At 42.6% G+C, this 24,093-nt stretch overlaps 1 protein-coding gene across 2 annotated transcripts in view; it reads right to left on the bottom strand.

Annotated features, from left to right (window-relative positions):
- The window catches only part of znhit6 (zinc finger HIT-type containing 6), a 37,849-nt gene extending 14,538 nt beyond the window's left edge, over positions 1-23,311 (bottom strand). Inside the window, exons 1-8 of one of the 2 annotated variants that reach the window (XM_086115354.1) lie at positions 23,117-23,311; positions 22,727-22,792; positions 18,827-18,933; positions 16,239-16,324; positions 13,424-13,527; positions 4,913-4,981; positions 4,503-4,583; positions 4,330-4,410 (exon numbers count right to left, since the gene is read on the bottom strand). In XM_086115354.1, coding sequence (XP_085971480.1) covers positions 4,330-4,410; positions 4,503-4,583; positions 4,913-4,981; positions 13,424-13,527; positions 16,239-16,324; positions 18,827-18,933; positions 22,727-22,792; positions 23,117-23,232 — 710 coding nt within the window. In that variant the 5' untranslated portion in view covers positions 23,233-23,311. Of the gene's footprint in view, positions 1-4,329; positions 4,411-4,502; positions 4,584-4,912; positions 4,982-13,423; positions 13,528-16,238; positions 16,325-18,826; positions 18,934-22,726; positions 22,793-23,116 lie in introns of those variants that run through there. The other variant, XM_086115355.1, reaches the window with a different exon arrangement.
- Positions 23,312-24,093: the final 782 nt, after the last annotated feature.

Here is a 24,093-nt window from a genome sequence, read left to right on the forward strand (position 1 = left end):
AAAAGTGAGGAATTTGGAGGTATGAGGACTTTGCCCGAAGGCCAGATGCTTCAGGTGATACAAAAGTCCATGTTTGGTGATGAACATTTTTGTGGCCACAAACTCCTGATACAATTTTTTACTTGCAAAAGGATGTTCATGCTCTCATTGCATAATCTAGGCCAGCAAGCTCATGCTTCTCAAACGTGAGCAGCCAAGATTGGGCAAAATTCAGTAAGGCCTGGGGGCTGAAGAAGTTGGAGTAAAACATGTCTCATAAGGACAGCCTAAAGGTTTCGTGATGGGTCATGAAACCTCTTTGCCAATGTGTCTCAACCAGGCATGCACAGCCCTGGAGGACCACTAGCCTGTCTGTTTTCCATTCCTCCCGGCTGCAGTTGACCTGATTCAAATGACCAGCTCATCAGCCAGCTCTGAAGCAGCATTAGAACGATCCAGATTTTTTTGAATCAGGTGTGTTGCTCCTGGGAGAGCTGGAAAACAGGCAGGACAGCGGCCATTGAGGACCAACTTTGGACACCCCAGGTCTTAACAGAAAAAAAGAAATCGCCTGGCCACACTTACGTGTAGTTAACCACGACATTATGTTTATGTTTTGCTGCTGTCTTGTTTTCTTCGAAAAACTAATGCAAATGCTGATTTGCCAAACACTGAACATGTAAAATGCATGGTGAATACATGATGGGAATTTATTTTTAATATGAATCACAGTCGCACCACTCATTTTTTAAGGCCATTCCATAACATAAAACACACTAAAATCACATACATTGTGTTTTTTGTTATTGTAAAGTGTCCTTGGGTGTCTTGAAAGGCGCTTATAAATAAAATCTATTATTATTATCCATGTCTCAAGGCAAGCAGACCGTATTTTACAGACTATAAATCGCACTGGACTATCAGTCGCATTTTTGGGGGAAAATTATTTGGTAAAATCCGACACCAAGAACAGACATGTCATCTTAAAAAGCAAATAAAAATAGAGAACAGGCTGAAAAGTGTACGATATGCTAACATTACATGACGCATGAACAATGAACTGAGAATGTGCATACATACAGTACATAAAACATATTAAGAGTTATTCAGATAACTATAGCACAGGGGTGCCCATTACGTCGATCTTGATCGACGAGTAGATCAATGGGATCTGGAGTGCCGAGAGAAGCATTTTAAAACGTTAGACGTGAGCTACGATCGTTAACAGGCTGCAAAAGTGCCTCGCATGCCTCAGCGTCAGGCTGTTCCTCATCTTGGCATGCGTGTGTACGTGCGTGCGTATGCACGCGTGCGCGGTAACAGGTCGATCCTGGGAGGTTGGTTGATCGAAAAGTAGATCTTCAGTCATAAAATTTTGGGTACCCCTGCTATAGCATAAAGAACATGCTAACACGTTTAGCAAACTCTTGTCACTCCAAATCACTCAATCCCACAAAAATTTCTATTCACTTTTAAACAACTGCGCCAACTCCGGAGGTAGAAAATGCGGCGCTTCCTCTTCTACGTCGCTTACATCAGAGTCATCATCAGTTGCATTTCCAATTATTCCAACCTTTCTGAATCGTGAAGGGATGGTCTGAACTTTCTTTCTGGTGCTCGATTACCGTTTTCGGCTGCATATTTCACTACTTGCATCTTGAAAATCTGCAGAATCTGATTTTCTCTTTGGTGCCATTTTTGTTCAGCCCTTCTTTTTTATTCAGTACCGGTAGCATTATTTTAAGTGACCGCCAATGTTGAAATAATCAAAACAGGCATAGAGCGCCCTCTTGTGGTTCAATGTGAAAACAACATGTGAAATGATACAATAATGTGTTAATAATTTCACACATAAATCGCTGTATAAATCAACCCCCTGGCCAAACCATGAAAAAAACTCATCTATAGTCCAGAAAATACGGTGCTCAACAGCAACACGGAATATTTGAAACTGTTCTTGATCAAACTGCATTGTGAAACCAAGTTTTAGGCACGCACGCACAAAATGCAAATCATACACCCACTGGATCCAGGTGCAAAGTACAACAATGAGGTTTGAGTCAGGTGAGTTAAGCAAATTCACCCACACACAAGTAATGGAATGGGTCGACCTTCTTTTTACCTTATCAATCTGTATGAGCATGTGTGTGCAAGTTTTGAATTTGCTAATACTGCACGGGTGGCTTATATTACAAGGTACAGTCCAGTTTTTAAGACTGATAATGTGTGATGTGAAAAGTCTAATTGATGTTTGATGTTTCCAATGGGGAAGTAAAAATAAACAATTGAGAATGTGATTGTTCCAAGTGTGCATATCCTATCGTAACGGTTCATGTGGCTGTGTTAAAAATGAAGCACATTCAAATTCAAGTAAAATGGGGGTCAGTACAGTCCTGCCAACATTTCAGATGCCTCTGATTAACCCCAAATGAAGGTCAGGTGTTCAAGCAGGCTTCTTCGAACATTTTCGTAGTTAGAGCTGTGGTCCGCAGATAGCTTCCACGTCATCAGAGTTTTCTCATTGTTCAAATGTTTCAGTCAGGAGAAGGGTGTAGAACAGGGGTGGGCAAACTTTTTGGCTCGGGGGCCGCATTGACTTTTAAAATTTGACAGAAGGGCCAGGTCAGCACGAGCTATGGTACATCAAAAAAAAAAACCACAAACTGCATTTGTTGACAGTCCATATCAAACATCAACAGAACAAAAGCATGAAAGTACTGTATTAATATACTTTTTTAAAATGACAACAGTGTTGTTGATGACCTATTTTAGCCTGTGCATTGCTCCAGATGGGTTGTGATTAGACCAGTAGAAGTAGAGCGATACAGAGGTCCTAGGTGGTCGAAAAGATCCCCCCTCCCCTCGCCGTGTTCTGCAACGTCAAGTCAATGCGCCACCTGGCGGTGAAATGCCTGTCATTACAAGTCCAATTGAAATGAATGCAATCATTCACATCGAACCTTAATTGTGGACCAACCTTTGGCGGGCCGGATTAAAAAGACCAATGGGCCGGATTCGGCCCGCGGGCCGTAGTTTGCCCACCTCTGGTGTAGAATAATTTAAAAGGCAGTAAAAGGGGAAGTCAAATCAAAATTTTCTTTACAATAGTACACTGCAATTCAGCCAGTGTTAAAAGTTCAGGGACAGTGTAAAAACAGACTGTCAGTGTCAATGCCACACTAGTAGTAAAATGGCCTGTGTAGTCTGTAACACCGATACGTTGTGAAAATGGGGTGTCACCTGGATTCGACCGTAATTGATATGTATTTGAAATTGAATGGTTAAGAGTCGAGACAATTTTCTTCAGCATCATATTCCTCCTTGCTTGCAGCACAGAATCAAACTTCCCCTAAGGTAGGCAAAACTCTCACATGATGGTATTTGATGAAAAAAGGTTTGTGCCTCATAACTTGGTTTGAACTGGAGTTTTCTGGTTGATCATATTTAAAATAGAGACAACATGAAATAGTCAATAATTAATATCATGATTACATATTTAAAGTACTTTGAAGTATAGAAATGAGTTAAGTGTGCCGATACATGTTGTTAGTTGCATTGTGATGTGCAGGTGACAATTTTGATCATTGATGCATGTTCAAGATCATGTTCCAAAGTCATGAAATGTTTGGAACAGATCATGAGCGGCCTGCATGTCCACAAATTGCTGCCGTTTCTCAGTTCCACTGTGCGTCTGTCAGATGGACCCTCTGGCCAGTCAGAGATGTTATTCCTGTGACGTCAAGTGGTCGCATTAGCTCCACCACCAATGAGGTTCATCAATATTATATATTTAACGTGTTTTGATTCAGGCCTTTGTAGGCAGCTACAGGGACGAGCTGCAATGGTTAATTCGAACCGATTTCCATTTCTTTTTTGTTTTTTTCTCCCTCTGCATGAATTACGTTTCATATAAAATTCTGTGTGGGTATGAACTTGTAGGTCTACCCAAACACACTAACAAGCTGTGTGGAGCCTGATGAGTATCATAGTTGACTCCATTCAGTCGAGTGAGTGTCATTTGTCAGTTACTTGTCAAACAATATGCCTATTCTCGAAAATGTAACATGTCGATGAGATGACCTGAAAAGCAGAGTGTCCTTCAAGGAATATGATTGCATTGAAACGGTTGTGTGAAAAGTTGTCCATGCATGTCTTGCAATTGGCTGCCAACCAGATCAGGGTATATTTTTCTGCTCAATTCATATTCTGCAAACGCAACATTAATCAAAATGTATTTACACTAGTGGGGGCACAGAGAACATATAGTGGCGAAGAAAATGTTTGACTTGATTTCCTCTTAAAATATACCATCGAACACAGCATAGAAAGTCATTATCCACTGTAACTCACCTGACTGAATTTACTTTCAGTCCTTCTGCCTTCATGAAAACATTGACCTCCTCAATTGGGACATGTACATACCTCTTCAACCTGAAACAATGATTCATATTACAAACAGTTTCTCAACACTAAAGTGTACATACACATACACATACACGCACAGACACACACAAAAGGCTTACTTCTGGCGTATTATAGGGTCTGACTCTGTCGGGTGTATATAAGGCATCAAGATCTCTTCTAAACTTAGCCTGTCACATACCCTGAAAGGGGAAAAAAAGGACTTGATAAATGTTAAAGAAAATACATTTGGTACATGAAAGCTAACATTTAAAAGGATCAATCAAGGTCACCATAGAAAATACCGACATCAAAGCAAAATTAAAGTCCACCTTTTTTAAGATAAGATAACCTTTATTAGTCCCACACTGGGGAAATTTGCAGTCTACAGCAGCAAGATTGGGGGGGGGGGGGATAAAGTGTTTCATTGCACAAAATAAATGTTTCAGAAGAACTGTACACAGTTCAATATAAATAAAGCATTAGCAATATATTTGTAGAAAATCTATATATATTTTTTGCTGAGACTTACCTTTTCTGGCTGAATTCTGTATTACTCTGAGGGAACACAATCTTCAAGTGCCACAGAAACAGTTTTTCCCTGAATGGAACAAAATACAAATATTTTTAGTATGATACAAAATACTGTGGAATCTCGGTGGTAGCACGTCTGCCTCACAGTGTAGAAGTGCAGAATTCGATTCCAGCCCCAGCCTTCCTGTGTGGAGTTTGCATGTTCTCCCTGTGCGCGCATGTGTTTTCTCCGGGTACTAGTTTCCAACCACATTTCAAAAAGATGCATGGTAGGCTGATTAGACACTGCATTGTCCCTAAGTGTGATTATGAGTGCAGATGGTTGTTCATCTCTGTGTGCCTTGCTATTTGGCTGGCAACCGATTCAGGGTGTCCCACGCCTACTGCTGAAGACAGGTGGATACACTCCAGCATGCTTGTGGCCTTTGTGAGGATAAAGAGGATTAGAAAATGGATGGATGGATGGATAAAATACTGTTGTGACTTATGTCTCTACATTCACTTATCACACTCGTCTCAGTGTGATAACACCTCAATCAATGTGAATATGCTGTATGTAAATATCTAATATTTCATTTTGAGAATAATTAGAAGATGAGCGATCATAACACATCAAGATGAACAGTCTTGTGATAAGATCGTCAGTCTCGTGAATCAAAACAAGACAGTTTCTTGGTTAACCAATGAATAATACTGTTTTGTCCAGAACAGAGTTGAGTAAAAAATGAGATGTTTCCACAGTTTATAAGACAGTAATTGCTATATATCAGGATTGCCTCTCACACATGCTGCTTAAATTTTCACGCTTGTGCACACTGTTGAAACACGATTACAGTGCTTGTGTGTGCGTGTGTGTGTGGTATTTCCGAATTATGTCCCTGTCAACCCATGATAGTTTGTGCCTGAAGAAGTTAAATGAAAAAGACAGGAAATTAGCATTGCGATGTTGCAAATAATTTAACCGGAGCTTGAATTCTACTACATTTCTTAACACGTAGTTATGATTTACGTAATTGACAAATGTAGAAGAACTGGGTAGTCAGAGGAATTTCGGTGCTTGTTGGCATCATTTCCTCTTTACTGCGTCAGTGTGTGTCCACATGTTTCTGTGGAGGCCTCTATGTGTTTCTACATGCAAGAAAATGAGGGTGGAGCACCAGGTGCGATGCCATTATTTGGTTATTACAGCAAATGGAAACTATGCAATTCACTGGAAAAAATAGGGGCTTGTCCCAAAATGCATTCCATCATTTTAAGCAAGGTGCAAAGTCCATACCTGTTGTACAATTTTTTTTTTGCCTGATCCCTAGCTATCAAAAATTCCCTGATTTACAGAGCAATGGTTCATTTCAATGAAAAAACAAAACCAAAAAAACCCCAAAACATTGCATACTCTAGGTTTAGCAGGAACACCATGTGGTGTATTGCCATATTCTTCAGCTCCTGCTACTGTAAAAATACTTCCCTTGAATATAATATTATCTTTTGATGTTTGGGAAGGAGTACTTTTGTTTGTATGGGGAAATTGGTTGAGTGATTTATTTGTTCAATGTTCTGTATTCTCAATAAATGTGGACTGGTGTGTGTGTGTGTGTGTATACAGCGTATATATATATATATATATATATATATATATACTGTATATTATACACATACACACACATAAATACATCCTTCGCTCTAACGTGGTTCACTTTCCGCGGCTTCGCCGTTTCACGGATTTTTTTTGTGCATTTTTAAAAAAATGCTTTTAAACAGTGAATTGCGTTCTTCATCCTGATTGGCTAAGGCACTGCCCGATGTGAACAGTCTCCGCAAATTTAAAACTCTACCTTAGCAAATTTTTGGTCTTTGTTTTCGTTGTATCAGTGGTGGATGCTGGTCTGTCAAAGAGGGGAAGCTCAATTTCGGCCTACATCATAAAATGTGTCCGTTTATTTATACATGAATTCTACTCTACGTTTCTTTTCAAAAAAATTTGAAAGTTGCCTTCACCATAAGTTCGGTGATTGACTCATTTTACTGTCAATCAAAAAGGTTCAGCCTCAGACCGATCATCCAATCATCATGCAGAAAAGCTGAGCTTCCTGGCCAGCCTATAAACGCCCACTGTCCATAGACTCCTGGAGACGTTGAACGTCCGCTGGGCGGGACAAAACCAGCATTTATCCAACGACTCGTCTCGTTTCAATGCATTGGGACAACCTATACTGAACTCTCTCGACCCCCAGTGTCCGCGCTGTAGACGCTCTGCGTCCACACAGTTTAAAGCACAGTGAAGCTGCGGGAATAAATGAGAAGGGAGTCGCGTCGTAACCAGTAATAAAAAGCTGATTCGGAACAAAAGTTGAGCACGTTGTAGCGCATATTTAGTCAATGACATGTCCACACAATTATACGTACACACATATATTTGATCACTTACTTTTTGACATTGTAGGGGAAGCTGAGCTTCCCTTGCAACCTTAGAGCAATCGCCTCTGCATTGTATACATAGTTCAGTGTTGTATAATAACTGTAAAAAATAAAGCTATCAAGTACCACTTTATTGTCAAATGTGCTGTATGTTCACATACAGCAAATTTCGTCCCGCTCACATTTTTTGGCTTTTTTTTTTAAATAAATCCTACTTCACGGATTTCACTTATCACTGGTTCTTTTTTGGAACGTAACCCCCGCGATAAACGAGGGATTACTGTACATACATACACACACACACACATATATATGCAGTATATATACATACATATATATATATATATACAGTATACACACACACACACACACATATATATATATATACACACATATTCAAACTTGCATATTCAACTTAATCCATCTCTTCTTTTATTTATAATTTTATCTGTGGTTTTATTGTTTTGCTCTTGATTGTAAAGTGTCCTTGAGTGTTGTGAAAGGCACTTATAAATTACATGTATTATTATCTATCTATCTGTATAGCTATATATATATCTATATAGATTGATCGATAGATAGATAGATAGATAGATATATGTGGGTGTCCAATTCTTATTCTAACGTCAAGACCACCTTTCATCATACGTTACTGCTGAGAGGCTTCTTGGTTGAGTCCCACTCAGAAAGCTGCTAGATCACTCTAATATAAGCCCTTTGAGCAGGACTGCCAATGCAAGTGTTTAAAATTCCTTTTCATCCACACTGCTGTGGCGAACACATTGACATGCCAATTCAAAAAAATAAATATATGAATCATGAATCATTCTTTAAATTCCTAAACGTGTTCCCAAAGTAATGTCCATAAAATAAAAGCGTAGCCACACGAATCAGATTAAGGTCTTTTTACTGACCGTTGCATTATCTGTAAATCAGTCAATGGTGCTCTGCAATTCTCTCTCCCAACTTTGGCAAACGATTTAACAGCTGAATCATAAATTAAAGATAACTAGCAACGTCCTAAACAAAAACATTACACTGCACAGTAAGGGCTGTGTGACTCACTACAACCCCACCTCTCCCCGTATGACTGCCGCACCCCTTTCATGATGTCGTCCAAAAGTGCTGCGGGCACGAAACAGTTAATAGTTTTAATGATGGAAGAACATATTTTTGGAACCTTACGTCATGGATCCACAGTGAGTGGCAATATTTATGAAGTACAGATGTACTATGCAAATGATATAGTGTCTCACAAATATGGTTATTATTTTCTTTATATTTTTACAACAAAAAACAGCTGACATGTACTTGACAACAAAGCTAATGTTCGTGCATCCTAATGCTAATATTATGTCAACATTTTAGCGGTTTGATTTACTGAGAGCTCTGGCCTCTCCAGCAGGTTTGATTGTGGTAATTGCACCAGTTTTAAGATTTAATCTCTTGCCCAGGGGCGGCCCGGTAGTCCAGTGGTTAGCACGTCGGCTTCACAGAGCAGAGGTACCGGGTTCGATTCCAGCTCCGGCCTCCCTGTGTGGAGTTTGCATGTTCTCCCCGGGCCTGCGTGGAAGCTCTAAATTGTCCCTCGGCGTGAGTGTGGGCGTGGATGGTTGTTCGTCTCTGTGTGCCCTGCGATTGGCTGGCAACTGATTCAGGGTGTCCCCCGCCTACTGCCCGAAGACGGCTGGGATAGGCTCCAGCACCCCCCGCGACCCTAGTGAGGATCAAGCGGTTCGGAAAATGGATGGATGGATCTCTTGCCCAATCCACATTTGGACTCACCAGGCAGTCACTTTGAGAAATAATGATCAGACAAACCGTTGCCGAATGGTCTGTCGCTCGTGAGGCCGGTGCAGAGGCCGAGGTGGCCGCTCATAGCAATTCTATCCCGGATGCGGTTCTTGGGTGCCTCGATGTCTGCTCGGAGCAAGTGGGAGTGTGTTTAGGTTCTAAGGGCAGTACGGGGGTGGCTTCTCAATTTTCTACGTGGAAGACTGAGGAACCAGTCGTTTTCTTGAAATAAGCGGAGCTGGTGCTTGGAAAGCATGGGTAGGAATGCTCATAGATGGGTCAATGAAAGAATACTGCATTGGGGTGATCTTTTGAGGTGAGGAATTGGCATTTTTACCATGGTTAAAAACTCAAGCCTCTCCGTGAGCCGTCACCTTACCGTGGTGGAGGGGTTTGTGTGTCCCAATGATCCTAGGAGCTAAGTTGTCTGGGGCTTTATGCCCCTGGCAGGGTCACCCATGGCAAACAGGTTCTAGGTGAGGGACCAGACAAAGCACGGCTCCAAGACCCCTTATGATAAAAAAAAATTAAAGGATCTCAGTTTCCCTTGCCCGGACGCGGGTCACCGGGGCCCCCCTCTGGAGCCAGGCCTGGAGGTGGGGCTCGTTGGCGAGCGCCTGGTGGCCGGGCCTACACCCATGGGGCCCGGCCGGGCTCAGCCCGAAGAGGCAACGTGGGTCCCCCTTCTCATGGTCTCACCACCCGTGGGAGGGGTCAAAGGGGTCGGGTGCAATGCGAGCTGGGCGGCAGCCAAAGGCGGGGACCCTGGCGGTCCGATCCTCGGCTGCAGAAGCTAGCTCTTGGGACATGGAATGTCACCTCTCTGGCAGGGAAGGAGCCCGAGCTGGTGTGTGAGGTAGAGAAGTTCCGACTGGATATAGTCGGACTTGCCTCCACACACAGCCTGGGTTCTGGTACTAGTTCTCTCGAGAGGGGTTGGACTCTCTTCCACTCTGGAGTTGCTCATGGTGAGAGGCGCAGAGCAGGTGTGGGCATACTCATTGACCCCCGGCTCAGTGCCTGTACATTGGGGTTCACACCGGTAGACGAGAGGGTTGCTTCCCTCCGCCTTCGGGTGGGGGGACGGGTCCTGACTGTTGTTTGTGCATATGCACCAAACGGCAGCTCAGCATACCCACCCTTTTTGGAGTCCTTGGAGGGTGTGCTGGAGAGTACTCCTGCTGGGGACTCCCTTGTTCTGCTGGGGGACTTCAATGCTCACGTGGGCAATGACAGTGAGACCTGGAGGGGCGTGATTGGGAGGAACGGCCCCCCCGATCAGAACTCGAGTGGTGTTTTGTTATTGGACTTCTGTGCTCGCCACGGATTGTCCGTAACGAACACCTTGTTCAAACATAAGGGTGTCCATATGTGCACTTGGCACCAGGACACCCTAGGCCGTAGTTCGATGATCGACCTTGTGGTTGTATCATCGGATTTGCGGCCGCATGTTTTGGACACTCGGGTGAAGAGAGGGGCGGAGCTGTCAACTGATCACCACCTGGTGGTGAGTAGGCTCCGATGGTGGGGGAAGATGCCGGTCCGTCCTGGCAGACCCAAACGTATTGTGAGGGTTTGTTGGGAGCGTCTGGCAGAATCCCCTGTCAGAAGGAGTTTCAACTCCCACCTCCGACAGAGCTTTTCCCATGTTCCGGGGGAGATGGGGGACATTGAGTCCGAGTGGACCATGTTCCGTGCCTCTATTGTTGAGGCGGCCAATCTGAGTTGTGGCCGTAAGGTGGTTGGTGCCTGTCGTGGCGGCAACCCTCGTACTCGCTGGTGGACACCAGCAGTAAGGGATGCCGTCAAGCTGAAGAAGGAGTCCTATCGAGCCTTTATGGCCTGTGGGACCCCAGAGGCAGCTGATGGGTATCGACTGGCCAAGCGGAACGCAGCTTCGGTGGTCGCCGAGGCAAAAACCCGAGCGTGGGAAGAGTTCGGTGAGGCCGTGGAAGCCGACTTCCGGACGGCTTCGAGGAAATTCTGGTCCACCATCCGACGTCTCAGGAGGGGGAAGCAGTGCACCACTAACACTGTGTACAGTGGGGATGGGGCGCTGCTGACTTCGACTCGGGACGTTGTGAACCGGTGGGCAGAGTACTTCGAAGACCTCCTCAACTCCACCAACACGTCTTCCTTGGAGGAAGCAGAGTCTGAGGACCCTGAGGTGGGCTCTCCTATCTCTGTGGTTGAAGTCACCAATGTGGTTAAAAAGCTCCTCGGTGGCAGGGCCCCAGGGGTGGATGAGATCCGCCCGGAGTTCCTCAAGGCTCTGGATGTTGTGGGGCTGTCCTGGTTGACACGCCTCTGCAACATCGCGTGGTCAACGGGGAGAGTGCCTCTGGATTGGCAGACCGGGGTGGTAGTCCCTCTTTTTAAAAGGGGGGACCGGAGGGTGTGTTCCAACTACAGAGGGATCACACTCCTCAGCCTCCCTGGTAAGGTCTATTCAGGGGTGCTGGAGAGGAGGGTCCGTCAGGAAGTCGAGCCTCAGATTGAGGAGGAGCAGTGTGGTTTTCGTCCCGGCCGTGGAACAGTGGACCAGCTCTACACCCTTAGCAGGGTCCTCGAGGGTATGTGGGAATTCGCCCAACCAGTCTACATGTGTTTTGTGGACTTGGAGAAGGCGTTTGACCGTGTCCCTCGGGGAGTTCTGTGGGGGGTGCTTCGTGGGTATGGGGTACCGAACCCCCTGATACGGGCTATTCGGTCACTATACCACCGATGTCAGAGTTTGGTTCGCATTGCCGGCAGTAAGTCGGAATCGTTTCCAGTGAGGGTAGGACTCCGCCAAGGCGGCCCTTTGTCGCCGATTCTGTTCATAATCTTTATGGACAGAATTTCTAGGCGCAGCCGAAGCGTTGAGGGCGTCCGTTTTGGTGGCCTCAGTATTGCATCCCTGCTTTTTGCAGATGATGTGGTGCTGTTGGCTCCTTCAAACGGGGCTCTCCAACTCTCACTGGAGCGTTTCGCAGCTGAGTGTGAAGCGGTTGGGATGAAAATCAGCACCTCCAAATCTGAAACCATGGTCCTCAGTCGGAAAAGGGTGGAGTGCCCCCTCCGGGTCGGGGGAGAGATCTTGCCCCAAGTGGAGGAGTTTAAGTATCTTGGGGTCTTGTTCACGAGTGAGGGCAGGAGGGAGCGAGAGATCGACAGGCGGATCGGTGCAGCGTCTGCTGTGATGCGGACGTTGTATCGGTCTGTCGTGGTGAAGAAGGAGCTGAGCCAAAGGGCGAAGCTCTCAATTTACCGGTCGATCTACGTTCCAACCCTCATCTATGGTCACGAGCTATGGGTCGTGACCGAAAGAACGAGATCCCGGATACAAGCGGCCGAAATGAGTTTTCTCCGCAGGGTGTCCGGGCTCTCCCTTAGAGATAAGGTGAGAAGCTCGGTCATCCGGGAGGGGCTCAGAGTCGAGCCGCTTCTCCTCCACATCGAGAGGAGCCAGATGAGGTGGCTTGGGCATCTGATTCGGATGCCTCCTGAACGCCTCCCTGGTGAGGTGTTCCGGGCATGTCCCACCGGGAGGAGACCCCGGGGAAGACCCAGGACACGCTGGAGTGACTATGTCACCCAGCTGGCCTGGGAACGCCTCGGGATCCCCCGGGGAGAGCTGGAAGAAGTAGCTAGGGAGAGGGAAGTCTGGGCTTCCCTGCTAAAGCTGTTGCCCCCGCGACCCGGCCCCGGATAAGCGGTAGAAGATGGATGGATGGATGGAAAAACTCAAGTTAATTCTGCATGATACAGACCCTTGAAGGTCGAGTGCGTTTCTGAATATGCACATTTGCGTATTGGTCTTTAGCGTGCTTATGTAAGCACCGATGTTGTGCATGACTGGACCTTACACTGATTCATGGGAGGATGGTCAAGTAAAACGAACAGACAAACAAACAAACAAAAAACAACAACTACAACAAAGACTTCATATAACGGGCTGAGCAAGATTACCAACATGTAGTTACCTTGATTCATGACTTCACTTCACAATGTGATTCCACAACAATTTTTTTTTAAAGAATGGTTTGTGAAGATGATTTTTAGAGTTGAAATATACTGTATATTCTATTGCCTTCCCACCTTAGAAATCCCAACGTAAGTGCTTATACAGAGGTAAAGCAGTACTAATCGTAGATTTGATAGGATAACGAATAAATAAATAAATAAATATATATATATATATATATACAGTGTTAAACCTCAGCACACACCCTCACAAATACTGTAAACGCTGCACCGGTGTGTCAAATTCCTCTGTATGTAAAGAATGGTATGCTTATCAGTGCGAGTGCCTTCTTACCTTGAATTGAAGATGGTGGAGTTTTCCTTACTCTTGGTAAAGGTGCTGGGGAGGGTTCTCAATGTGATGTTCATCTTTCTGGCATTAACTATCAGCTTCTTTGCCTGAACAACAAGAGTGTGTATTAGGGATTCGTGCAAACAATATAAATTACAGATGTGGCCAACAATGCAGGGAGGAAACAAAAGTATGAGTATACATGTAGTTGTAGGAAACGCACGCACGCACGCACGCGCTCACTCACTCACTCTCACTCACACACACACAACAGCAAGCACATTGTGACAAAACCACTGTTAGATAGGATAGGATTAATATGATGTATGAGAAAGCCACAAGGAGGTTATGTTGGGACCAAATGTTGGCTTACATTTCAGTTCAGTGGAAAAGACATCTTGGGTGGAGGTAGCCTTCTGAGACAAATATGTCTAAATACCAAACATCTGTTCTGCATCAATAAACCTGACTGTGTTAAAATTACAGTGCTTTGATGGAAAAACGGGCAAAAGACTGATCCTTTTCGAGGGTTTATTTAACTTTCATGGCTTCATATTGGTAGCCAGTGAGAGATAGCAAAATAGATGTATTAAAAAGATAGGTCGAGGCGAACCTACCACCAGATTACAGCATTTCTAATGGTCTGGAAGCCAATTCCAGAAACGCATCATGTGCCAAGCCATCATGTGTCAATGTGTATGCAATGTGCTTTATAAACAAAGTCACCTTGCCTGAAGCAGTCAAAATGCAAGTATTGATGAATCCTCGCCTTAAAATATCACAAGTATGGTTGCTTTAACAGGTTCACAGGATCTGAAAGAAACCAATATCTTATACTGTAATGCAATAGTTAATGCAATTTATAAGTGATGTTTTTTTAATCATCAACAATAATATATGCTCATTAAATGATGGGGATTTTAATTAACTAATTTTATTACCTTGATAAGAAAGGGTACGTTTAAAAGAAATACTATATTTCACAGAGGTCATTTTGACATTTTCAGCATGCTCAATGGGCCTGCCATCTCATTCCCATTTTTTTCCAGCCTCAAATTTCTTAGGACATGGTGGCCATCCAATAACCATCCAATGCAACAGTTTCTTGTGAAAATTGTGAATATGATACAAAGGTCCCTTTTTTTCCAAATTATATCTAAAAACTGTGAGACACGAATGTAAGGGTTTTTTTTTCCTGGCTCAAATTGAGGCAGAGGCGGTACCATCCTTACCATGTGCCATGAGGTGCATGTATTCTGTAAATTCAACAGAAAAGTCAAACGCACAAGTGAGGACTGCAATGTATGACTTTAAGCGAGCTAGCAAAGCTAACAGGGCTAACGTCACCGAGCCATAAATCAGAAGTGAGGCTCATGTCCTTATTTCCTGAAGTCAGAGTAAGCAGAAGCATGACACCTTCAGTTTGAGAAGATTGCAGCAGCTCGGAAGGCTAAACTGTACGCGGCGAGTGGTTTATAGCCTGCAAAAGTCAACGATGCTAAAGGTTGGTCGCCAAGCGCCCACAACGTCAATGGTGAAATCAAATCGCATCGTTGGGAGCCCTTGGTTCCTCTGTGGTAAAAGGTTTTCACTTTTCCTTTCTTGACAGAATGGCCGTCTTCGTTGGCTTTCACAACACCGACATACCCATGACCACCCGATTTTACATTTATTTTTTTTTTACGTTATTTAATTTATTGACAAGCGGCCCGGTAGTCCAGTGGTTAGCACGTCGACTTCACAGTGCAGAGGTACCGGGTTCAATTCCAGCTCCGGCCTCCATGTGTGGAGTTAGCATGTTCTCCCCGGGCCTGCGTGGGTTTTCTCCGGGTACTCCGGTTTCCTCCCACATTCCAAAAACATGCATGGCAGGCTGATTGATCACTCTAAATTGTCCCTAGGTGTGAGTGAGGGCGTGCATGGTTGTTCGTCTCTGTGTGCCCTGGGATTGGCTGGCTACCAATTCGGGGTGTCCCCCGCCTACTGCCCGAAGACAGCTGGGTTAGGCTCCAGCACCCCCGCGACCCTAGTGAGGATGAAGCGGTTCGGAAGATGAATGAATTTATTGACAAGACGTCGTCATTCTGATATTTATCGTGCATCCCCAGTTTGTGGCAGCACTTGACTTGCATGTGCGCAGGACACAGAGGAGTACTGGAGCTCAGTGAAGGAGGACGTGAGCCGTTGCTTCAGTCTTTCCTGTCCACTGCCGTACATATAGCGCCTCAATAGTGGCGCAATGCTGAAACTGCAGTTAAAATACGAAGCTGCCGCAGAGGGACATCAGCACAACTGGAGCTTTACGTTGTGTTGAGCGATATCAATCGGTCTGGCTGTGTGCTGAATTTCGAACGCAGGAAAAACCCTGTGAATAAAAAACCTAAAATAATCTGGGAAACTATTTTGAAAATAATCCACAAAAAGGATGTGAGTTTTCTGCTTTTAATTTCAATGTTTATCGAGGAACAAAAGCTTGGGAAAAACAAAATAAACCAATTTACAATCCAATTTGAATGTGTTGATGAACTCCAATAAGGTCAGTTCACACTGTAGTGACAATACTGGGAGAAGAATCTCGGTTTTACTTTGTCATTACCAGAATCCCGGCACCTCCAAAATCATCACTTTTCAGGAGACCTCAAAAGTGTCATGTTTGAATTGCTATTGTCATTATTAAAATAGTAAGTTCACACTGAGTAAGTAATCTGCTTTAAATGACCCTTTTCACTTCAAGTTTATATTTCCCTTTTAAGCATCTAAAGTGCATTATCTGGAATTTAACTCAATAGATCATGCCAAAAAGTACAAAACGGCTTACTTTCATCGAAGTATGACGAACATGAAGGAGACCGTCCCTCTGGGCACCACCAGCAAACCTTCCTGTATCCTCCAGAAACCTATAGTCTACAGATGAGAACGGAACAGTAAAAAGCTAGTTTAACAATTTGGTCTGATAAATAATACCACATGATTCAGTTCTTGAACAGTTTATTGTGGACATTAATGACCTGGACCCTTTAAGGACTTTTGAAGGCTAATTTAGCCATTTTTTAAAGACTTTTTCTCCATTCAGCAGGGGATTTAATGCCCGCTCAGCAATATGCAGGCTGAACAGAAAGCCACATATCACTGAGCTGGTGTTCAAATCATTGCTGCCAAAGAAAGGGCACATCTTTATTTTTAGGGGCAATCAGCTAACCCTTTATTTGACATACTGTACAGTACGACAAAAACAACAACAACAAAAAATAATAATTCGTTCTCAAATAAAGTACACAAAGAAAAATTAAAAATTTGAAATATAAAACTTTTTTTTGGAATAAAAATACCTGGGATGGCAACACAATTTTGTTTTTCAGATTGACTTGGGAGGGGGCCAGAGGGGTGCAGCCCCCCCTGAAGATGAGAGGTTTGCAGTGAAATGAAAGTACAATTTGATGCAAAAAAAGGACAGAAAAATGAAATTGTGGAATAACATTAATCGGCAAATTTAATATAACTTTAACTCACTTTTTTTATCCAAAGTTTTCTCACTGTCCGGTTCAGCCAAAGTACCCCAGTGCGTAACGTCTTTCATTGTATCCGCTGACGTTTGTTTGGAAAATGCCGATCCCAAAGAATAATTGCTCCGTCGAATGGCGATTTTGTCGGCATGTTTTTTCACTTTTGTTGCATGATCTGTCAGTGCCACGCATCCACGGGAGCTACAATACACACAATAAGCTTTGCCCGCTATGTCTGGTTTCTTCAAAAATTGTCCAAGAGCTTCTGTAACTTCGTCGAACTTGGAACCAATTTTAACCTTTTAACCTTTTCTCTCAAGCCAGTCCCATCGGAATTTATTCTTGACATTTGAGTCAATTTCTAGGATTGAAGACTCCTGATCTTTCGTCAAAAATCTCATAATTCCGCTCAAAACGGTCATAGAACAATGAATTTACGACACGAACAGGCCGCCATGAATCAGGTAAAAAAATATGTTACATGCAATTTGATTGGTCCAATCGCTTGTAGTTAACCAATCGCTGGGTCGTATACAATCGAGCGAAGACTTCCGCAACAAATAATGCTTCCAGTGATCTGATTATTTGAAGCTTTCATACACGTCCAATCGCAGGGCTGTTTACAATCGGAAGATGGAAAGACTGATCGGGAGAGCTCGTGAAAACTTGACGATCAGGTACCTGACCCCCCCCTGAAATTTTCTCAACCGATTTAGACAATTCACAAAAATGATCAATTTAAGAAATAAAACGGCGGATTTCCGCGTATCCGCGGAAAATTGCCATCCCTGAAATACATTTGTAAGGATTTTTATTGATTTTAGAAGCTTTCCCTGAAAATTAAGGACAGTGAAGAACATAATTTTACAACTTCTTTTTATGGATTTTTATGAACTTTAAGGACCCGTGGGAACTCTGCTCATCGTCACTTTCAAATTTGGTGCCTCTCATGAACCCTTTTAAGGGACCAAACTGGTGAAAGTCTGAAGGGGCACTGTCTCGGCTATAGATGATGAGGGGAGCAGTTCCAGGCTCAGCTCGTTGCTGGTCTGCACCGTTTGGGCTGCGGTGTTAGGCCTTGCGTTGTCATGATGCAAGATGACTCTTGACTGATGACCCCTGCGGTTGTTCTTTTTGCCTTTCTTGACCTGCCTCAGCAGTTCACAGAAGTTGGCACCAAGTTTGAAAGTGATGGCGCTAAAAGTGTTGTGAGCGACTGGCTGAGACATCGGTCCAAAGATTTTTACGCTGAGGGAATATGGAAGTTTGTGCACAGATGGGAAAATCATTTGACAGTGCTCGGAGATGATGTTGAAAAAACAAAATAAAGTAAGCTTTTATCTGTATTAGAAGTCCTTATGCTGAAAAATTCACCTTATTTATTGAATGACCCTCATAAAACACAGAACACATAAAAGACATGAGTGAACATTTCCGCTAGTTACCGTACTGAGAATGATAATATATTGTAGATTTGTGCGACATAACCATGCATAGTGGAGATAAATAATGCATCCGATAACTGGATGATATAATGGTAAATTGTTTCTATCACGGTCTTTCTTTTACTTCATGTACAATGTTTGCAAACATGAATCACAAAGACATGTAGAGATGCATGTACCAGATTCAGCAGAAATGTCATGTTATTCTGCAGTCCATCTATTGTGAGATTCCTCTCATCACTAAAGAGGGAATGCTCCGCACCGATCTGGATTTCTTTTTTCATTCACTTCATTTCACCAATTGTAATTTTAAGGGAAAAATACTCTATCGGGATATATTATACTGTAACCATTATGGGGGTCTTGAAATTACCTATATGGGGACATACATTTTGATCCATATCAGACACCTTAAATAGACTGTATGAATCAATCTGTATGAATAAGTACATGCTTACCACTGAGGAGAGTCATTTCATCAAATTGAGAGAGGTTGAGGAAGGCGGTTTTGTTTCTGACACCACTGCATCTTGATTCTTCCTTGTGTTTCTTCACGCAAAACAAACTTTAAGACACAGAAAGAGAGACGAAATCTGTTTCACACTCGGTGACCGAACAGGTTTCATTGTGCGTGTCTACTCCTATTACACATTCTGCAATTTCTCAATAAAGTTACGATTATTTTCGTGTTTTTATGCCTGTCTTAAGTGGGACGATAAAGAATGTTAACCAGGTGTTTGAAGTTTTGTGAATAATATTGAGTTGAATAACTGTTGGACAGCGGACCAGATTCTTTCTATTTTCAATGTTTTCTATGGGGAAAACTAGCTTCCAAATACAAACAAATCAGATAGCTTCCAGCACCCCAGAGCAGATTGCATTTGACCTTCGAGGTGACACAATATTAAAATATTTGATATTGCTTACATAACAAAAATGATGATTGCTCAAATGTGCGTGTATAGGAACTTTGGTAAGAAAACAGATTAATAAAAATAAATCAATCCTGTGCACTGCAAGCACCAGTTTCACAGATGAGAGACAGGTATTTGGCCGGAGTCAGAATAACAGAAATGTCTTTATTGTTATTATTTTGTTAACTCAGCTAAAGGAATGCTGACTGATGCCTTCAACTACAGGCCTTTATGAAAGAAGTTTAAGGACAACCTCTGGTGTCCAACAATTTCAGGCATGACTTTCAATATACCAGCAGATTTTTGAGGATTAGATGATAAATGTTTCAACATCAACAGAAGTCAAGGAATAGAACAAAGATTGTTGCCACTAGCAATGGCATGTTATTGCAGGCCATGAATCAAAAGAAATAAAACCAACAAATGCAGGGCTCCCCGCCAGTCGAAAATATTGTGTTAAGTAAGACATTTTTGAAAAGAGAAATTTTTATAACACATATTACATAACTGACAAGCGAAACTACAGTATGTCTCTACTTTACTGATTTACGGTCACTTTAAGGTGGCACGTTGGTCGACTCGTAAGCACATCCGACTCATGGTGCCTTCCTGTGTGGAATTTGCATGTTCTCCCCGTGGCATGTGTGGATTTTCTCCGGGTACTCCGGTTGCCTCTCACATTCCAAAGACATGCATGGCAGCCTGATGGAACACTTTAAATTGTCCAGAGGTGTTCGCGTGAGCGCGGATGGTTGTTCGTCTGTGTGTGCCCTGCGATTGGCTGGCAACCCGTTCAGGGTGTATCCTGCCTACTGCCCGATGAGAGCTGGAAAAGGCTCCAGCACTCCCGCGACCCTCGTGAGGTTAAGTGGTTCAGATTGCAGATGGCCACTTTAAATCTTGAGACAAAATTCAGGGTGAATGTGGCTCGGTCCAGAACATTTTTTTTGTTCCTGTGCACACCTATTCATTGTTTTTGTGTTTTGGCCAACGCACTGAGCAAAATAGTATTACTCTGTGATTGCTTTGGTGTGAAACAATTGTGTTGAAGTGAGGGAAGGAGCTTCACTTCGTTATGCCATAGAAAAATGTAGGGTACTTTAACAGTCTTGTGGCATTTATAGGCAATTAAAATCCTTTATTTGGCTTAGGTGTCAATTACTCACTGATTTTTACCATTTATAATACAGCGTAACCATATGCGATCCTGCCGTCCCTTAGCGTCCTTTAAGCTATTTAAAAGGCATCCGATTTGGAGTTTATTGTAAAAGTAAAAAAAACACAAGAACGACAGCCATTGTATGTTTCAATGCAAGACATTCATTTTTCAAACAATGCAAGCGCTAATGCTAAAGTCAATGGAGGATGCCATTGATATGCTCACGGCACGTTCGCATCAACTTTGAGAGTGAAACTCCTTCAAATAATGACATTTCAAACACAAAGGCTGTAGAAACACATAGTTACCATAAAACTACTCATAGGCACACATTTTTTCCTAATCTGTGAAAAACAAGTTACTGTACGAATGCATGGCATCACACTGCCCCAAAGAGGTCAACACGCGCAGGAACATATCGTTTGTTTGTTTCGTTCATTATAATATATTTATTAAGATAGTTGTTGTAAACGTGTATCAATAACCGTGGTGCTTGATGCTTCCTTAATTGCCCAACGAGGATAAATAAAGTTTTATAAATATGAATGCTGTGCACCTTCAGATTTCTATATATAGGTATGTGTGTATCCGTCGCTGAATGGCTCGAAAAAACAGTTACTCAATAAGCTGCACTCATGATCATTTATGGTAGGAGACGACAATTCCCAAATTTATAGTTGACAAACTCCCTTTAAAATGTTTTTAGATGGTTAAGGAATATATTCAAATCCACCCATCCATTTTCCGATCCGCTTTATCCTCATAAGGGGTCACGGGGGGTGCTGGAGCCTATCCCAGCTGTCTTAGGGCCGTAGGCAGGGGACACCCTGAACCGGGTGCCAGCAAATCGCAGGGCGCACAGAGACAAACAACCATCCGTGCTCACACTCACACCTCGGGACAATTTAGAGTGTCCAATCAGCCTACCATGCATGGTTTTGGAATGCGCAAGGAAAGCGGAGTGCCCGGAGAAAACCCACGCAGGCATAGGGAATAACATGCAAACTCCACAAAGGGATGCCAGAGCTGGAATCGAACATTGCACCTCTGCACTGTGATGTCAACGCGCTAACCACTTGAGCGCCGGGCCGCTATATTAAAATCGAAATGGATATATTTATTACATATTTTTCTGCATTTTTGCCAAATGTGAAGTAAATTAGTCGATTTGCAGACATTTTTTTGCATCTAGTTTGCCAGATCCCATGTCCCTTGCCGTGATTCCTTGATCACTCAAACCTGCCATGATGGCTCATATTTTCAGTTGGCTCCACTGTTAATTTCATGAACTCTATCAACTACAAAGGCCTCTAAAATGTGATGTATTTGTTCCTTACAATGTATAATCAGAACTTATGGCGTTCTTGTTCATTCACGACTCTTCTTTATTTCAATGCATGGCACGAGGGCTGTAATCAAAACTTTTTTATTTAATATCAAAGTGCATTGAATCAAAGTGAATTAAATCGTTCTACTTTGAAATATATGTATCTAATCGCCTTTTATCGGAGAGATGTATGTTTGAAGAAAATGACACTTTTACAATACTGACAAATTCATTCATATGAATCTCATTGTATTACACACTCGAACTGAGCCTTACTATAATAACTTGAATCGTAATCCCACCGAATCGAACCCAATCGAATCGTTCCACTTTAAAAATTAAACTGTGCTTGAATTGCATTGCACCCCCATGTATCAAGATATGCACCATATTATGGATAATTATATCTTATGGAAGAGAGGCACAGCCCTACTGGGCACCGAATATAAAAACGATGTACAGCAAAAATCATAATTATGATGTCTTATTTACTGTATTTCCCTCCATGTCTACTCACATTTGCACATTCCTGAACTGAAAGGAGACTTTCAGATAATTTTCTGTTTACATTTTAAATGAAACAATTCATTGTTTTTGAATAAATAATAATCTATTGTTTAACATACCTAATTAATTTGAAATAACACCGTCATGTGTCTTGATTGATCTTTTAGCACGGTTTCTAATGACACAATTCTTTTGAAATGGGATACAAAATTAAGAAAATTATAGAAGCATGTGCGGATTTTTTTAAAGGGTCACATTTCAAATCTAGACCTCCATTGACTTCGTATTAAGACGTTGGGCATTCATTGCTTTTTAAAGAGTCGAAACTTTGATGACGCTTCTTTTAGATAAATCTTCGAAACCACGGTGATTTTACGCCATTACTGTTATATGTAGCCACCCCAAACCCAAAACTCAACACGTCAGTTTGCATAGACGTCGATGTTCTTACCTGCATGAATGTGTGAGACAGGCGGGGCACTTGTACTTGGCCTCTCCAAAGCCACAGACCCCACAACTGTTGGCAACAACATTTGAATTAAACAATTCATACAACAATTTACATCCGATCTAAATGCAATTAATTTTATTTTTTCAATCGTGATATATGGGCTGGGGGATGAACACGAAGCCCGGCGCCAGTGTTTCTTGTCGGTACCACCGTCAGGAAGCAACTATCGTAAGCAAACGTGCTAACGTTCTAGGCAAGGGTCTGAGACCATACATTGATCTTAATGCGCTGTTATTCGCATTCGGTCTGAAAACTTTTAATTGCAAATGCATTAAAACAGTCATTCGTATGATGACATAGAATTTCGGGTTTTGAATTCCGCACACTTACTTCGACAGAGAAATCTTTCTTTTCACCCCCTTCATCTCGTCGCCTTGACTTTTACTCTCCGTTGCAGTCTCCTCAAATGACATTCTATGCATCGATGGAGAGACTCCGCGATACATTACATGACGAATAGCCACTTTAGTGAAAGGAAAACTTCTTCCGCGGTGACCAAGCGAGCATGCGGTTTGTTGTGGTTGTGACGCTACATCCGGTTTAAATTCCGTAAACTCGTTGGCGCCTCCAAGTGTCATTTCACATTTATGGCGTCCCGAGAGTGACTCGGAATAATGTTTATTTGCAAACAATGGCTGTTTTGAGTCTGAACACGATACAGTATTCACTTTGCAAAAACAATGCAGTACAGTATATTTTCTGTATAACCTCCATGTTCACGCAATCGGGTCGACTGCAGTCAATGTCGACTATACCGTCAGTGTACTTAAACTCATTCAGGGCCATCCATTTTCAGACCCTTTTAAAAATAATCATACATTACACTAACTGCTGATTTTTTGAAATATAAATCAGTATCTGGGATTGACTGTGTGGAGTCTGAAAAGACAAAAATATGTCTTTGGGAGTAAATTAATTTTAAAATTATGGAAACACACACACAAAAGAAATTTGATAATGAACCTTTGAGGTAGAGTGGTTTTGTTCTATTGTGTGTGTGCGTCGATTATTATTATTTTCCTTCCTTATCGCGATTTTGTTCTATTACCGAATAAAGTTTTCTCCATAAATAGAAGTTTGCACTGCTCATGATTTTTTCCCCCACACAAGTTCGTCTTGTTCAGATTGCATTTGTATTGGAGTGCCATGAAATTAGTGAATTTATTTTTATTCGTTATGAAAATAGGACTCCAAGCATGGTTGTTTCATCTTGGGAGAGGTTTAGCCACATAAAACCAAGGAGGTTTATATATATATATTAAATATATATAAATATATACCTGTGTGTGTGTGTGTGTGTGTGTGTA

Source organism: Hippocampus guttulatus, chromosome 7, assembly GCF_054856545.1.
Source record: "Hippocampus guttulatus isolate MCC_2025c chromosome 7, RoL_Hgut_1.0, whole genome shotgun sequence".
NCBI lineage: Eukaryota > Metazoa > Chordata > Actinopteri > Syngnathiformes > Syngnathidae > Hippocampus > Hippocampus guttulatus.